General features: G+C 40.1%; 3 protein-coding genes across 3 annotated transcripts; 1 reads left to right on the top strand and 2 right to left on the bottom strand.

The window, feature by feature from the left end:
• Positions 1–2,355: 2,355 nt before the first annotated feature.
• On the bottom strand, positions 2,356–7,541 carry si:ch211-153b23.4 (uncharacterized protein LOC335392 homolog). Its single transcript, XM_031745317.2, has 9 exons — positions 7,456–7,541; positions 6,495–6,608; positions 4,735–6,411; positions 4,531–4,630; positions 4,290–4,438; positions 4,088–4,200; positions 3,914–4,003; positions 3,686–3,808; positions 2,356–3,596 (listed from the first exon to the last, which is right to left on the bottom strand). The coding sequence occupies exons 1-9, from the start codon at positions 7,508–7,510 to the stop codon at positions 3,393–3,395; spliced, it is 2,625 nt and encodes an 874-aa protein (XP_031601177.1). The 5' UTR covers positions 7,511–7,541; the 3' UTR covers positions 2,356–3,392.
• Positions 7,542–8,106: 565 nt separating this feature from the next.
• On the top strand, positions 8,107–9,878 carry si:ch211-153b23.5 (uncharacterized protein LOC321177 homolog). The gene is made up of 5 exons (XM_031745235.2): positions 8,107–8,243; positions 8,723–8,835; positions 8,969–9,140; positions 9,227–9,428; positions 9,520–9,878. Exons 2-5 carry the CDS (start codon positions 8,728–8,730, stop codon positions 9,710–9,712), a joined length of 675 nt encoding a protein of 224 aa, XP_031601095.1. The 5' UTR covers positions 8,107–8,243; positions 8,723–8,727; the 3' UTR covers positions 9,713–9,878.
• A 5,240-nt stretch (positions 9,879–15,118) lies between these two features.
• On the bottom strand, positions 15,119–17,495 carry zgc:174917 (uncharacterized protein LOC565650 homolog). The gene is made up of 7 exons (XM_031745297.2): positions 17,375–17,495; positions 16,825–17,015; positions 16,363–16,615; positions 16,192–16,283; positions 15,940–16,079; positions 15,741–15,845; positions 15,119–15,649 (listed from the first exon to the last, which is right to left on the bottom strand). The coding sequence occupies exons 2-7, from the start codon at positions 16,952–16,954 to the stop codon at positions 15,563–15,565; spliced, it is 807 nt and encodes a 268-aa protein (XP_031601157.1). The 5' UTR covers positions 16,955–17,015; positions 17,375–17,495; the 3' UTR covers positions 15,119–15,562.

The following is a 17,495-nucleotide window of genomic DNA, read 5'->3' as shown; positions in this document are numbered from 1 at the left end:
ATGCTGTAAAACACCTGTTACTGTTATGTGGTAATGCTAATGAAAGTCACTGGATTAAATTGAAATCATGAGATTAATGCAAAGCATTTATGTTGCGAAGCGACATATTTAACCAAAAACACAATACTTTCTAAATGTAACAAAGCAGTTTTCAGTGCCTAAACGTAACCAGGTAGATTTTGATGCCTTCACTTGATCAATTTAGAATTTTTTTGTTTGTTTGTTTTACAGAGTAAAGGACTTTGAGTGTCCGAACCAGAGGCCAGACTTGAACTGATTGAACATCACTGGAGAGATCTGAAAATGGGTGGAAATGGGTGAAAATTGACGTTCCCCATCTACCTGTTGGAGCTCGAGTTTTCTGAGACTTTGGGTGGGGCCTTGCTTTCACTCTGAGCTACAAAGTTTCCCATCATAAAATAGGTGCAGAGGGACTTTTGCTGCTCGAGGAAGGAGGAAAGTGTGGCAAGGGAAAAAGCCCACTGAGACCAGTACGTTTCCTGGTTCCTTGGCACAATTTTAGGTAACTGGTTGACTATACAGTCACAAAGTACATATATATATTAGCTCACTGAGTATCACTTGTGTTTTTTTGCAGGTTAATTATTTGCAATTAAGGAAGTGTTTAAAACAATGCTGGTTTTATCTAAATTGCTTAGAAACATTCAGGAAACAGCCGTGTTTTGAAGCACCTGAACTTCAAAACAGAGCTCAGGTGCACCCTGTTTCCACTGATCATCTATCAGATGTTTCTACAGGGGATTGGAGTCCACCTGTGTGGTAAATTCAGTAGATTTGACATGATTCGAAAAGTAACACACCTGTCTATGTAAGGTCTCACAGCTGAGAGTGCATGTCAAAGCACAAACCAAGCCATGATGTCCAAGGAATTGTCTGTAGACCTCAGAGACAGGATTGTATTAAGGCACAGATCTAGGGAAAGGTACAGAAATACCAATCTGAGCACTCAGGGTGAAGGGTCTTAGTCAGGGAGGTGACCAAGAACCCAGTGGTCCCTCTGACAGCTCCTGCACTGCTCTGTGGACAAAGGAGAACATTCCAGAAGGACAACCATTTCTGGACAACCATGGTAAAGTGGCCAGATGAAGCCACTCCTCAGTAAGAAGCACATGAAGTTTGCCTAAAGCCACCATGAGAAACAAAGTTCTCTGGTCTGATGAAACAAAGACTGAACTCTTTGGCCCGAAAGGCAAGCGTCATGTCTGGATGAAAGCAGGCACCACTCATCACCTGGCCGATACCATCCCTACAGTGAAGCATGGTGGTAGCAGCATCATGTGGGGATGTTTTTGACATATTTAACCAAAAACACAGTACTTCCTAAAACTAACAAAGCAGTTTTTCACACAAATTTCACCAACAGGGCAAAAACTGCTGTCTCCTGACTGATAATCTATGCACTCTTAATACCGTTTTATAAGATGAGTGTCTTTTAGTGTCACAATGTTGCTGATTTTTTGTTGAGACTTCAGGGCCATCCACTCACTGTGTTTAAAAAGCCGTGCCTGTAGATGCTCAGAAAAAGTGACCTGTATATTTCCTGGTTCCGGTATCAGGTAATAGGCTTTTTATAGGGTGACAAAGAATGTATGAAGAGTTGCTTATTAATACACGAGTATCACTTGAATTGCACTTCTCTGAAACTATTTTTTTTTAAAAGAAGAATTTGCTTAGAAACATTAGGGGTGATCTGTGTTTGCCTCTAAACAACAACAAATAAATGGTTTTGTTTCTTCATGCTTCTTCTCGTAAAACTATATTAGATACATTTTGACATTTTTTCCATTCCCAGGGTGACAAAGAGCACTGTTTTGTTTCTCTCATGCAAGGCATTCTTTTGTGCCAGTGATGTTTCTCACAAAATAATGCTGTAAAACAGCTACTGTCAGCTTGTCATGCTTGTGAAAGACTGCTTGGCATTAAATATATAAATCATGAAGTTAATGTGAAACATTAGTATTGGAAAGGGAAATATTTGAATCAAAACTACAAAATCTTTGTAGTTTTAAGTGCCTAAACGTAACCAGATAGATTTGGATGCCTTCACTTGATTTAGTTTGTTTTTTTACAAAGTCAAATACAAAAATTGCTCGAGCAGAACACAGTCTGCTCTCTCCTGGTGACTAGGCTCCGTTAATACACTTTTAAAAGATGATTTTCTAATATTGGTCCAGCTTTTAATTAAGGGGTAAAAACAGTGGTATACTTGGAACAGTTGATAACTCATGTCATATACTGCAACGCTCAGTCTACTGAAATGGTATCGATTTATTAATCACATTTATATTAATAAAATTAGTAGTGATGTAAATTAAGGAAATTAACACGTTGACATGTTTTTCACCTCATTTAATTGACTGGATAAAATCACTTTTTACAGACAGAAAACAGTTTTCCAACTGGTTGGACCTTCTTCTTTTTATGTTTGTATATTAATGTTGTATGTTGTGTCTTATTTTATTTTGTAATGTACTTTGTGACTTTTAGTCTTCAAAAGTGCAATGTAAATGCAAGCTTATTTTATCATCACAAGCAAAAGTCTATTACAGGTTATTATAGTTAAATAAAACTATACCCTGCTAAAGACTAAAATTAGCACTGAAACCAATAAAAACTAAACTGAAACAAGCAAACTGCTGATAGTAAACGACTAGAAAAAAAAAGTCAAAACTAAATCAAAATAAAAGCTAATTAGAATTTCAAAGCTATAATAATTCTGATGGCTTGAACTAAATTCTCCCTTGGATAAAACATTTGGTGACTGTTATACGTTATGTAGTTATAAGTTATGCACGTTGCAGGTGCAACAAATGCAAACAAATGTAACATCGCATTTGCAGGGGAATTGTGAAATGCATGCAGTTTATATGAAAATCCAGAGTATTCAGATTAGCCCTGTTACGGACATACAGTCATGCATACATCATCATAGTAAGATTAGACATTTGTTACTAATTTCATTACTTATTGTTATCCTTATTGTTATTTTTAATAATGCACATTAAAATTGCAATACTCTTATGACACAATCAGCTACTTTCATTACAATCAAAAACCCACGTCATTATGAACATTATGACTTGTCAAAGAATAAAAGAAAACACAACTTTTTTCACACAGTATTTTATGGATAGGGACATTGGCATTTAGCATTAATCAAATGCAGTTTTATATTTCAACATGAAAAGTTAAAAGGTGCATTGCTGTAATTTTGTAATTTTCAGACAAAAGGGAAAACATTATAAATAACACTTTATTAAGTACATTACAAATCACCCAGTTAGTTTCTCCATGTGATTTCCCAGCTTTACACATCTGGTTTATTTATTTAGGCTGTGTTTATTTAATATATTTTAAGCAATGCATAAAAACTACGATCCATTCCCGACGACTTGATTTTCTTCAGGTGAAGGCGGGGAGGGTGTTGAGTTTTCAGACTCTCTTCCCGAATCTTCGGTGCTTCCCACTTCTGAAATGTCTCTTTCTGTAAGTGGTTGCTCCATATCATCCTGAAAGGCAGTATTCGTCTGCCCTTGTCTGTGCCGCCTCTGAACCTCCTCAAAGATTTGAAGAACCTTGAAAGTAGACAAAAATAGCAGGTTTCAAAGTAAACAACCACCAAATTACTACAACAGAGAGAATGACTGTGTGATCTTTATATTACCTTTGATTTTGGAATGAGACCGACTCTAAAGAAACCAATTTGTCCAGTTTCAATCTTGGTGCAGTCGACCACAGTAGATGCAATGTTCTCTGGGGAGGGTCCATCACATAACACTCCATCCACCTAAGAAACAAAACCACATTCAGTTCAGTAAAAACTAAAAAAAACTGAAAGAAATTAGGAATGAGCAGTTCATTTAGTCTTCATTAACTAAATTATCATCATTACCTTGTTTCCCAGTTTGGCATACACTTGGTTGTGGTGAGTTGTATCGGCTTCACCTGTGGGGTTGGCTGATGTTACTGCAATGGGCCCCACCTGTAGGAATAAGTATTAGAAGTTGGTATTTACTGATTTTGGTTCATTTTAGGATATGCAATGATCAATATTAATGGCCCTTACCAAACCAATGAGATGTGTGGCTACAGAACAGTCGGGGTTTCTGATAGCAATGCTTTGTGGAGTCCCAATGTGTTTGGCAGCATCTCCCAAACCAAAGATTTCCATCCACGGGCCTGTGTGAGAAAGCAAGACACAAAAAATGATGATAATAAGAAAAATCCCACCAGCACACAGACACACCCACACACAGTTTTACACTCGCCTCTTGGTATAACCATGCTAATGGAAGATGGCCATGCAGCCTCCATGAAGTCCAGAAGCAGAGGGCTCAGCAGGTGTCGCACCGGCTCCAGCTGCTTGACGGAGGAGATCCACATGGACATGGGACGGTCCTCTGCCTGCTTCTTCACCCTGAAGCCAAACAAAACAGTGAGATTTAACAGGAATTAGACAGCTATAAATACACTCAGGGACAAGTGAAATACATGAAATAGGAAACTCACTTGTAAGCTTTGATTACAGCATCAGGTCTGTTGCAAGCGGCCACCAGCACATAGACGGTGTCAGTAGGCATTCCACATATGCCGCCATTTTTCATGATTTCTGCATGAAGAAAGAAGAGGGAGTGATAGTAAAACGAAACCCACATCCAGCATACTAACATCTGCTTATTTGAGGACTCAGCATCAGTGTATCTTATATCTTACCTGCAATCTCTAGGACAGATGTGGCTTTACGGGCTGGTAAATGTGGACAGACAGCTGCCCCTCCCCCTGCTCCAGTCAGCTTGATAATAGGGTTTCCTAAGGGGATCTGAGGAGACTTGAAGGTGCTATTGAAAATGTGTGCCAAGAAAAAATAAAAACTGACAAGGCCAAAGATGATTGTGACTCCTATGTCATAGCCATAAGGCAGCGAGCCCATGGCATCCAGCACGAAGCTGATGAGTATGAGATGGAAGGTAAATGCGTAGACAAACCATGCGACGTTCATAAACAGCGCTGCAGCTGTCACTAAAATGTTGAACACAAGGAAGGTAATGATCCCAACAGCAATGTTAAGACCTCTGGTCTCCCCATACAGGCCGCCATATCGTGTCAGCCCCCACACCGTCCACATCACCCCATAGAGAATAAAAACTGTGCTCTCAAAGGTTTTACCCCGAGCAAAGGCTACTGCGCCGCACAGCAGCTCCAGTGCTCCGCCAGCCATGACCACCCAGGGTAGAATCAGCACAAAGAGAGGATTTTGGCTACCTACTGTGGCTGTGATTGCGAATGTAGCCAGCACATTAGATGCATGACCTAACACCTCTGCATCTGCATATTTAGAGTACCCCAGGTAAGGTGTGTGCAATTCTTTGTCATGTACTCTAAGAGTAACGCTCTGCATCCTGCCAACTAAAGCCTTGAAACAGCTCTGCCCTGTGGGAATCTTGGTACTAGAGGCCATGTTAAAGGTGGTAATCAAAAGCATGCAAGCAGAAGCCACAAATATAGCTGCCTGGACACCTTGAGTGCCTGCTTGGAAGAAGCCTTGAGGCTGGGCTGCAAGAGCAATAGAATAGGCAACAAAGAATAGCTGGTAGAAGCCCTCCAGCAGGTCCTTCTGAGTACTGAACAGAGCCAGTATGAAGAAAAGAACTGAGAAGACAACAGGAAAGGGAACAGGTGAGTAAGGCTGAATGGAATAAAATGACAGCAGGGCACTGTAACCCTCTGCAAATGCAAACAGGGAAGTGAAGCCATAAAAAGTGGCAGCCAGCATATCCATACCTCTGTAAAAGAGGATACACATGCCGAGCTGGAACACGCCAGCTGTCCACAGCCAGGGAACATGACCGACAGAGAGCGCAGGGACCACACCTAGCAGGGGACAGGCTAGTACAGATGCAGATAATAAATTCATCACCAAACTCACTGACACGGCATCATTACACCCCTGGTTCTGCTCTGCTTTCAGCTCAGCTTTCTTCTTCACACCTGTTCCAGGAAGTTCCACTTTACCGTGAGTGATCACAGACAGCAGACGTCCAGAACCAAAGTAAAGACACACCAGACAGACAAGGAAGTAGTTAGCAGCTGTGGCATACAGGCCAAAACCTACCGCTGACAGACCTGCGATCTGATGGGCAGAAGCTAAGGAGATACCAACAGCTATGAGAAAGAGAACTGCTTTCTTTGCTACAACAGCAGCAATGCCTATGATGAGCAAGGCCAAGATAAACGCCGCAAGGCCTGGGACGAATGCGAATCTAAGCTGTGTGGGCTGTATGACACTCTGCCCTCCCAGGATATACACCAGACCAGAGCCACACCACAGAGCAGAAACAGTGAGACACAAGGTGGAAAACAGGCGGCCGTGGGACAGACTGTGACGGATTCCTAGGAAAAAACAAGGCAGGGTCAGGAGAAACACTTACAGCTACATGACAGCATGCAACAATAAAACTCAAACCTAAACAAACCTGAGTAAGCCAGAAGTGCTGCGGTGATGAGAAGCAGAATCCCCAGTGCAGTGTGGGGGACCAAATCTTTTTCAGGAGTGCTGCCATAACCATTCACCAAAAGCAGGAGTGAACCTGTAGGATAAAATCACTGACTTTATCTTTATTTCTCATCTTTATCTCTTTATTTTTTTTTACCTAAAAAAAAAATATGCTGTTTATTTTTGGTTAACTAAAATGTTGTTTTTCACATCTATTTTTAGTTTGTTTTTTAAGTTAACTTAACAACCTTAGAAGGATCATCATAAAATATTGTTTTATTATTGTTTATATTATTCTTTAATTATTAAATCATAATTAATAATGAATTAGTTTTTTATTATTATGAACTCTTATTTATTTACAGCAGACTGGATAGTTTAAAAAATAATGCTAAAAGTGATTTTCAGCTTTTCTAAGTGTGTGTAGTTGTTATTTCATCTAATATTTTTACTTATTTTGGTAAATAGGCTGTATTCAACAAGATTCTCAAAGAGGTTACATAGAAAATAAAGACATAACATCTTTGCAAGTATCCTTGTGACTGAATTATTGTACCTCTGTCTTCTGCACTATATTAACACTACTCCTTTTTCAACTTAAAATATATTTATAGAGCTCTTGAAAAAGAGGTTTTTATCATCTTAATTATATTCTTTTAAAGGATAAATAAAAATCACTTTTTCGTAAACTTATGGCAGCTTACAGAAATGTTCTTTCTGGCTTAAAATGTCTTGATATCGTTCACGACAGACGGCTGTTCGAGGTCACTTACAGCAGTTTAGTTAAATCACTTTATTAAAATGTACTTCATTATTTTCACCACATGTTAATGTGACATAAGATATTAATATGAGCGCACATTTCACCATGATAGTCTACATGAAAAAAACAAAACAAACACAAAGCTGGTAACACTTCCGAAAGCAAACCATAAGCTTACCACCGGCGATACTCAGGATGCCGACGGATATGTGCAGAGAGCCGCTTTGAGCCATGGCTGTAGTGTCTCCCTCTGTCGACGGAGGCTGAGTTTTATACATGTGGGCGTAACATCAGCAGACACTTGAGAGGGCGAACCGCGTCTCACCGGGAAATAACACGGGCAGCGCCCATGGAATATCCAACAGGCATCTGTTGTGTGTCTAAAATGAATCACTTAGGTACAGCGGCACATGTTTTACATTGCATAAAAAATAAAATAAAATAAAATAAAATGTAGTCATTATTTGGAAGTTTGCACAACATGTAAAATACACAGATAAATACCTAAAAGTTAAACCGAATCATGCAAAAAGAGTATTATTAATTAATTAATAATTATTAACCATTCCCCCGCTGCAAAAAATCCAAACCAGGATAAGACAGATATTCCTATCACACCTCACAAACTTCTTCCATTCCCGGTGGCTTTAATATGCCACTTTTTTCAAAAGTTAGGCCAAAGAAGTGAACTTGATTTTTTAATGCAGTAGCTTCGTGGCTTATCTTTCATGTTTTCTTTTCATAACTCAACATGTTATTACAACTTTATTGCAACGCGGAATGACTCAGCGTTTTCCTGGTTATCGGTAACGCGGATGATGTCAGTCTGTCGGGCTACAGAGTTGTTAGGGGAGGAGACACCGGGAGGGATTATAAAGAGTCTGCTTCTGAGTTCAGTCATCACACCTCTACTGGAAAACTCTGCTGCGCACAGCTGAAGAACTAGCCGACCGACAGCCGTTCAAGGTGAGAAAATCCATCCGTCTTTGCTTGTACTGGCCAAGTTACGTTTTAGAGACAAACATTGATGAATGAAAGATAATTCCAAGTGATAGATTTGTTTTGTTAGCCATTTGCTTGCAGTTTTCTTTGCAGACAATAAAGGCATTCATTCATTCATTCATTCATTCATGACATGCAAAGAAGAAAAACTCTGTTCAGACGAAACTACTCTTTGATACAACTTGATTATTCATCAGATTAAACACCCGATCCTGTAACTCCAGTTTACTGGTGTCAAAAGTGTTACCTGGCAGCGGCAGCATGCCTGGGACTCATGACTCACCTGCTCATGTAAAAATTTTATGTGAACGCAGAACAGGTGGCACAGAAGCAGTGATTAGCCAACTAATTAGTTATCATATCGGACTGGGAAAGAAATAGTCCATAGTCCATGCTGGCTGGTGTTCAGTTAAAGGAAGATTGTTTTGTGTGTGTTTTTATAGGAATCATGGCCAAGCGTGTTGCAGTCATTCTGTCAGGCTGTGGAGTCTATGACGGCACAGAGGTCCACGAGGCCTCTGCCATCCTTGTCCACCTGAGTCGTGCAGGAGCAAAAGTAAGGGCGAGAAAAGGCTTGTTACACATTCATCTTTGTACTTATCTGAACCCTGTGACATTTGGAAGTATTTGAACTCCTACAACATCCCTTAATCTTGCAGAGGCTAACCTCTTCTTTCATGTGTATGCAGGTGCAAATGTTTGCTCCAAATGCAGATCAGATGCATGTTGTAAACCACTGCGAGGGGAAACCCACAGAAGAGAAGAGAAACATCCTGCAGGAAAGCGCCCGTATCGCCAGGGGTGAGGTCACTGATCTGGCCAAGCTAGATGTCTCAGCATTTGATGCTGCCATCATCCCAGGTGAGACACCACAGAATAAAACACACAAGCTGTGTCTTTCTGTTGTGCTAGTTGCACTTTTGTGATGTTCTCTTGTACCCATTCAGGGGGCTTCGGTGTGGCTAAGAACCTGAGTGACTGGGCAGTGAAGAATAAGGACTGTGCCGTCCAGCCAAATGTAGAGAAGGTCATCAAGGACTTTCACAAAGCTGGAAAGCCGCTGGGCATGTGCTGCATAGCGCCCATCCTGGCTGGAAAAATCCTGCCGGGCTGCGAGCTCACCGTGGGGCAGGACAAAGAGTGTGACAAGTGGGTGAAGTAGTTGATTATCAGATGTTAATGTGGGTTCAAAACTACATCAGTCAGCCGCTCTGACAGTGCCTTTTCTTCCTGTCATCAGGTGGCCATATGCTCAGACAGCAGGCGCCCTGAAAGACTTGGGCTGCAAACACGTGAACAAAGATGTGGAAGAAGTTCATGTTGACGCCAAAAACAAGCTGGTGACCACCTCTGCCTTCATGTGCAACGCTCCCATTCACAAAGTCTATGATGGAATAGGTGTCATGGTTAAAGAAACACTGAAACTGGCTTAACAAGAGTTTAATCACATTATTGATCTATGGGGTGCTTTTTTCTTTCCTTTTTTCTATCAAGCTTATCAAGCTCTCTTACCTATTTCCTACTTTTGTTTTGACCTGATGTGAAACTTTGAATGCCCTAACAATTTCAATAAAAGGTTATATAACAAAAACAACACAATTCAATTGTTTTTCCTTATTTACACGTCATTCAATAATCTCCTGACATACCCATAATACAAAAATCCATAATGTTCAAACCTATCGTGATAGAAACTGGCTGCTTTATTACTCTGAGGGGTTTACTGGATGAACAGACTGGAGATTCTCATTTGTAGGCAAAAGTCAGTCAGTATCCTTAAGCAAAGTAACAGATTAGTAACTATTTTTGTGGCCAGCAAAACGTTTTTTGTTATTTTTTTGGAATTATTCATGCACTTTTTCTGTGTCGTTTCAGTTGGCTTGTTTGCCCGAGGTTCCCCATACAACCTTTTTCATACAACTACACATGGAGTAAGAAATATGTGTACCTACCAAAACGCTTGCATTGTTTAATGATAAAGTACTTAATGGAAAGGAGCCCTATGTCACCAGTAACATTTTAACAGTATTGTCTCACTGCCTGTCAAATATCCGGTTCAAGTGTTGTCGCTGGGAAACAGTGGGGAATTGAAAGGGGTTGTAATGGGTTGAATGCTGGCAGGTGTGTAGACTGCCACCTGCCTTCTTTCATACAGTGAGTTCTCCATGTGGATTAGACTGCTTTGCACACTTGACTATTTGCTTCTTTGTTTGACAAACTAACTGGACCTTTATCATTTATTTTTCATTCAATCCATTTTCCTAATCTCTCATTATACTTTGCATCTCCAGGACCTGAAGCTCATGTGAGCAGATATGAGACAAAAGACAGTTTGCACCCTGGACATGTTGCCGGGGTAACTTCATGCGTCAACATGGTTATTTAAACTGCCCTGACTTCCTCATGCAGAACCACAGTTCCTCTCTTGATACCCTATTATGCTTTCTCTAGATCTATAAAGACTTCTCCTTTTCTAAGATTGCATAGCTGCCTTTACTTTACATCAATCCTCTGCACTTCCTGATTCACTGTCCACCTCTCTCTATCCTTTACTTCATTCATGAGCTGCTTAAAGTACTAGTCTGATCTTCTCAACACACTCTCTTCACCTGTAATGATGTTGTCACTACAGTGTCAAATATTTTTGACATATCTCTAAAAATATCCCAGAACGACTTCTGCGGAACATTTAGGCAAACGATTAAACGCGTCGTTACAATATATACAATTTTAGCAGTTCTTGTTATTTTAAGAATAGGATATTTCATGCAAGAACGTTGATAAAGGCAAAGTGAGTAGTCTACACTGTCATCGTGATCTCTCAGGGTGATCTTATTTAGTAGCCAACGGTCTGCGTCGAGCATCAGCTGCTGTATGAGTTTACCAAAGAGACACAGGTTCACGTCTGTGACTGAAATTAGCGAGATGATGCGTTGGCAAAAATGGGCTCATGGGAATGAAAAGTTCTTTGGGTGCTCTAACAGTGCCCCAATTTATACACGAGGATGCAGTCAGTTCATTTCGATAATTACCTGCCAAGAACGGCACAAATTAGCAGCTCAGAAACAAGCACACCCCATGAGGGAGGGAAAAGATGGGATTGATGTCGTAACTAAAATAATACAGTGTAAGTCCGTGATTCCATCAGAGAGATGAATGAGAGGAGGATGGAGAGGCGTCAACATGGTTTTCTATAAGTGTGAACTCGTCTGGTTGGGACTGTGAGACTGTAAGATTTATCCAGATTTATCCTTTATTACAAATTATTTCACCTTGTATGCCTGAAATCTGTGTGTAACAGTGACTTGCATTTTGTAAGAGCTGCAAATTATTATTTGCTATCAGATCTCAACCCGTCCCTGTGCTAATAAAGATTACTGCGCCACCTGCGTAAATGCGCACATTGTTCGTTTTTTCGGCGAGGTTGCAGGTACTTATTAAACTCAGACACACTGACACAGTCACATTCATTTATATGCTTTAGAAATTTAAGTACGGTGTGTCTGTGTGGCTCTGATAGAAATGAAACCACGAAAATCGAGAAAAGACACGCAAACACGTTGTAATTATGCACCGATTTCCGAGCGAACATGCAACTGAAAAACTGGAAATGTTTAGTTTCGTTCAGTTGTGCTCGGTTGTAGTAAAACACTATCACTACTGACAAAGAGACTCAGCTCTAAACACTCAGTGAAGACTTACAGGACAGAGCCAACGTTTTAGCACTGCGCCCACAGCTTCGAGCCATCCACCCATCACGTTACCCACTTTTTTGCAAACATGTCCTCGTCTCATTCCAAATAAATACATTTTAACAGTATATAATAAACAATTTCAACACTTCCAGCTATTACAAATTTCACAGCCAAGATAACATGTTTTTGCCATATTAAATTAGCCTTAACCTTCTAGGACCTTGCGTCCACATATGTGGACATCAAATTTTGGGTTTTCTAGACCAAAATACAAAATTTTGCTCTACAAGGGCCTGATATCCACTTACGAGGACATTATACTGCCACTGCTCTATCGAAATTTAAAACGAATGTCCTCATACGTGGATATTATTTTTCTCAGAAACAAAAAATCAGGTAAAGAATGAATTCTTTGTTTTTACATTCACCAGGTTACAATCAGCCCAAATAGCAAAGAGAAATAAAAATGCATGCATGAAAGAGTTCGGGTCTTAGGAGGTTAAATTGGGTGCTGCAGACGTAAGCAAATCAGACTTCTGTGATTATCTTGCCCATTTTTGGTACAAATACAACAAGACAGCCACTGGTGTCACTGCATTTGAACCTTCCCTTTGTCTTCTTCGAATGCAGCTGTTTAATGCTGAAAAAAATAAATAAAATATACATGTATATATATATATATATATATATATATATATATATATATATATATATGAAGCAAAAATATGTAGTGATCATGTTGTGTAGATGAGTCAGAGAAATAACTTCATCAGCTGGTTTATTGTGACACAACATACCATGTCTTTACTGCAAGAGGGTGCAACCATCGGTATCCATGCGCGGGTGGTGCCAACTCTTCCAGCTCTGCCCGAAGCTTCAAAAAACTCATTAATATCAAAGCTGAATGTTTTTGGAAGTAGTTTTTAGTTTGTTTTTAGTTTGAGCTATTTTAGGGGATATCTGTGTGTGCAGGTGACTATTACTGTGCATAATTATTAGGCAACTTAACAAAAACAAATATATACCCATTTCAATTATTTATTTTACCAGTGAAACCAATATAACATCTCCACATTCACAAATATACATTTCTGACATTCAAAAACAAAACAAAAACAAATCAGCGACCAACATAGCCACCTTTCTTTGCAAGGACACTCAAAAGCCTGCCATCCATGGATTCTGTCAGTGTTTGGATCTGTTCACCATCAACATTGCGTGCAGCAGCAACCACAGCCTCCCAGACACTGTTCAGAGAGGTGTACTGTTTTCCCTCCTTGTAAATCTCACATTTGATGATGGACCACAGGTTCTCAATGGGGTTCAGATCAGGTGAACAAGGAGGCCATGTCATTAGTTTTTCTTCTTTTATACCCTTTCTTGCCAGCCACGCTGTGGAGTACTTGGACGCGTGTGATGGAGCATTGTCCTGCATGAAAATCATGTTTTTCTTGAAGGATGCAGACTTCTTCCTGTACCACTGCTTGAAGAAGGTGTCTTCCAGAAACTGGCAGTAGGACTGGGAGTTGAGCTTGACTCCATCCTCAACCCGAAAAGGTCCCACAAGCTCATCTTTGATGATACCAGCCCAAACCAGTACTCCACCTCCACCTTGCTGGCGTCTGAGTCGGACTGGAGCTCTCTGCCCTTTACCAATCCAGCCACGGGCCCATCCATCTGGCCCATCAAGACTCACTCTCATTTCATCAGTCCATAAAACCTTAGAAAAATCAGTCTTGAGATATTTCTTGGCCCAGTCTTGATGTTTCAGCTTGTGTGTCTTGTTCAGTGGTGGTCGTCTTTCAGCCTTTCTTACCTTGGCCATGTCTCTGAGTATTGCACACCTTGTGCTTTTGGGCACTCCAGTGATGTTGCAGCTCTGAAATATGGCCAAACTGGTGGCAAGTGGCATCTTGGCAGCTGCACGCTTGACTTTTCTCAGTTCATGGGCAGTTATTTTGCGCCTTGGTTTTTCCACACGCTTCTTGCGACCCTGTTGACTATTTTGAGTGAAACGCTTGATTGTTCGATGATCACGCTTCAGAAGCTTTGCAATTTTAAGACTGCTGCATCCCTCTGCAAGATATCTCACTATTTTTGACTTTTCTGAGCCTGTCAAGTCCTTCTTTTGACCCATTTTGCCAAAGGAAAGGAAGTTGCCTAATAATTATGCACACCTGATATAGGGTGTTGATGTCATTAGACCACACCCCTTCTCATACAGAGATGCACATCACCTAATATGCTTAATTGGTAGTAGGCTTTCGAGCCTATACAGCTTGGAGTAAGACAACATGCATGAAGAGGATGATGTGGACAAAATACTCATTTGCCTAATAATTCTGCACTCCCTGTATGCACAGTTGTAGTTGTATAATGTGAACTACTGTGGTGAAATAGTGTTTGAAACAAATTACAACTCAAACATACCGTACCTGCTCACAAACATCATTGCACCTCTGCAGATTACACAAGAACTGGACTGAACATCAACCGCTACAGGTGCAGTGATGAGTCCAAATTTGAAGTTTTGGATAAAGCAGTCATCAATATGTACAAAGGAGGTTATGAAAGAGGTACAACAGTGAGTGTCTACAGCCATTTGTAAAACAGGGTGGAGGCTCTGTCATGGTTTGGGTTGCATTTCAGCCAGTGGTGTTGGATAGGATAGCTGGAAAAATCCTATGTAATACTACCATCAGCCATGGATTGGCCTCCCCAGAGCTCAGACTTCAACATTATTGAAGCAGTGTGGGATCATAATGACAGAGAATGGAACAAAAAGGCAGCCGACATTCAAAGAAGAGCTTTGAATGTCCTACAAGAAATCTAGAGAACTATTCCTGAAAACTACTTAAAGAAATGACAAGAAATCTGCCTAAAAGAGTTCAGGCTGTGTTGAAGCATAAAGGTGATCACAACAAATGTTTAGTTTCAAGCTTGTTAGAATATACATTTCCATTTATATTACCTATTAGCCATTTTGCTAGGAAAATATACAGAACCGAGAGTTGGCTTAAGCCTTTTGCACATTACTGTATATATTAACAGCTGTATGAACAACTCTGTTTATGATGAGAATTGAACAGGAAAATGTTAAAATTTAAGAGTTAAAAAGTTTAATTTCAAAAAGTAGACTTCACTTCACATTAAATAGGAATGTAGTGCTTTGAGTAAAAAAAAAAAAAAAAAAAAAAATCTGTTACACAAAGCAAACATCCTAAACTGGTTTTTGGCATACTGTAGATGTTTCGTCATTAATATAATATAAAGATTTTAGTTGGAAAACAGAATTGCTGTGAGTCTCTTTTGTTTGTATGCAATTTACCATTTATTTAAAATTTTACAAACCAGTTTATGGCACAAAAAACCCTGTTTCCACACATTAAATTATTTAATTAATTCATTATATAGTGTTAAAGGAATTTAAACACAGCAAATCATGTCATAAAAGCAGAAATGTGATCAATTTGACAGAAATCTGAAATTTGATTGGTTTATGAAACTTAAACATTTGCTTTAACAACACATTATATTTCTGTAACATATATTAACTCCTGGTCTTGCAAGTTGGACTGCAGTAAGCATTCATATGCTTTTGTTGGAGAAATGATTGAATGCGTCTGTCCCGCTGACCAACTTTGTTGCATGAAACTTCCTTGGACGATCAGGATCCTAAGAAACAGAAGTAAAATAAGTAAGTAAAACGGAAAAATACGAGATGAAACTCTGATTCTTTCAAAACAGGGAAAAATGTTGGCCTTACCTCTATGGGGTAAGCACAGGTGGGAACGTAACGGATCACAAACCCACAGCGTCTCTTCTGTGATGTGTTGGCATCACTTGCGTGCACAAGGAGTCCATCATGAATCTATATGTTAAAGAAACAAAAGGTCATTCATTCAACATACAATGTCTTTAGCCTCATTTATAACCTTCTAAGTTAAGTATAAAACCGAACTCACAGACATCTGTCCAGCTAACAGAGGGCATAACAGAGCTTCCTCCACTTGCACCAGCTCCTCTGGGATCTCCTGGTTCACTGACAGCATGTTCCCAGGGCGGAGGGCTTGGCGATGGGGCAACATGCCAGAGCAGTGGCTGCCTACAGGAGGAAAACTCAACACTGTGAGCAAGACTGCTGATTTTAGAAAGCACATTTTATAGCAAGTTGCATAAAAGAACAACAAAACAAAACATTAAAGCAGATGAAATACCTGGGATAACCTGAAGGGCACCATTTTCTTTTAGTGAGTCATCCAAAGCGAGCCACACAGAAAGAACAGGGCCACCAGCGATACCCCAGTACCTGAACAAACAAATAGAGTGAGACAAAGGAAAGCAAAACAAACACGTGTTTGCTTCTTTGCCTGTTGAGTAAAATTGACCTCATGTCCTGGTGCCAGGCAACGTATGGAAGTTCATCTTTTTCAGCATGCCCATTGCTTTGGGCAATCTTTTCCTCCTCGGCTGGTTTGACCAGTGTTGGGTATTTGCAGATGAAGCGGGAATCCAGCAGGATGACATCTAGGCCCAAGACAGCTGTGATCACTTGCAGGATGCGAGGGTGTTTGGTCAGGTTCATCACCCATGGATACTGAAGGTGAACATTGTGAAGGCTGTACTGCGTGTACTTAGTACCTGGAGATACGTATAAACATAACGCAGCTTTCCTTAGAAAAAAACAGGGCAACATTTAGCCTACTAGTTTTAATTACTTTTATGCATATTCGTACTTTTAGAAAATAAATTTAACTCATTAATGATCTGTTGCTACTTTTTCTCAACTGCCTTTTCTGCACTAGCATTGTCTTGTTACCCATCTCTCTTCATCGCTGTGTGCTACTTACCAAATTCCATCTCCAACTTAGAAAAGGCATCTCTGGCTTCCCTCAGCTCTGTCTCATTCAGCACAGGCAGTGCAGAGAGGAAGCCCTGCTGGTTGTAGCTCTCTCGCAGTTTCTCTGTGGATGCAGTCATCTCTGCAGGACTTGTCTCACAGACGATGGCTAAGACTTTTTCAGAATTTATAAGGTAGAAGCTGTTTGTCGGGGTGGTATTTAAGGGGTAGAGAAGATATAGAAAGAGTTGGTAAGGCAGAACAGTTCCTGTTTTCCTTCGTGTTTTCAGTGACATAAAAATAAAAAAGCCCTGCCCACTTGCCATGATGGGTGAAAATAAACCATATAAACAATGTCTGTTCTGTGGACTAAAGCAGATTAAGAAAACACCCTACAGAGATGCAAAACTGACTTATTTTTCTGGAGTGGCAAAACCACAGTAAAAAACAAGTAAAATAAGAAATGTATAACTTGGTGAAATGTGGAGAATGCACCACAGGGAATACAGCTGTTATTATTAACCATAACTGCTGGAGTAAATGTGTTAATAGCATCATACCTGTGCACTGTTCAGTTTTCAGTTGGTGTCTCTCTGAGTCTGGATCCTGAATGCTCTCCAATGCTTCTGCTGCACAGGTTTATATAGTGTACAACCCACCTTTCAAGGAACTCCACTCTCT

This window comes from Oreochromis aureus, linkage group 2, assembly GCF_013358895.1.
Source record: "Oreochromis aureus strain Israel breed Guangdong linkage group 2, ZZ_aureus, whole genome shotgun sequence".
In the NCBI taxonomy this organism is placed as follows: Eukaryota; Metazoa; Chordata; class Actinopteri; order Cichliformes; family Cichlidae; genus Oreochromis; species Oreochromis aureus.
Note: the sequence above shows the minus strand (reverse complement) of the source record. Positions and strands in the feature narration are given on the sequence as shown.

Coding starts and splice junctions, on each gene's coding strand:
- si:ch211-153b23.5 (XM_031745235.2), top strand. CDS start 8,728: ATGGCCAAGCGTGTTGCAGTCATTCTGTCAGGCTGTGGAGTCTATGAC. Junction 8,836..8,968: donor TGAGTCGTGCAGGAGCAAAA/GTAAGGGCGAGA, acceptor ATGTGTATGCAG/GTGCAAATGTTTGCTCCAAA. Junction 9,429..9,519: donor CAGGACAAAGAGTGTGACAA/GTGGGTGAAGTA, acceptor TCCTGTCATCAG/GTGGCCATATGCTCAGACAG.
- si:ch211-153b23.4 (XM_031745317.2), bottom strand. CDS start 7,510: ATGGCTCAAAGCGGCTCTCTGCACATATCCGTCGGCATCCTGAGTATC. Junction 6,609..7,455: donor CATCCTGAGTATCGCCGGTG/GTAAGCTTATGG, acceptor TTTATCCTACAG/GTTCACTCCTGCTTTTGGTG. Junction 3,809..3,913: donor ATGCCAAACTGGGAAACAAG/GTAATGATGATA, acceptor TTTGTTTCTTAG/GTGGATGGAGTGTTATGTGA.
- zgc:174917 (XM_031745297.2), bottom strand. CDS start 16,954: ATGACTGCATCCACAGAGAAACTGCGAGAGAGCTACAACCAGCAGGGC. Junction 16,616..16,824: donor TAAGTTGGAGATGGAATTTG/GTAAGTAGCACA, acceptor ACGTATCTCCAG/GTACTAAGTACACGCAGTAC. Junction 16,284..16,362: donor GCCTGGCACCAGGACATGAG/GTCAATTTTACT, acceptor TTGTTTGTTCAG/GTACTGGGGTATCGCTGGTG.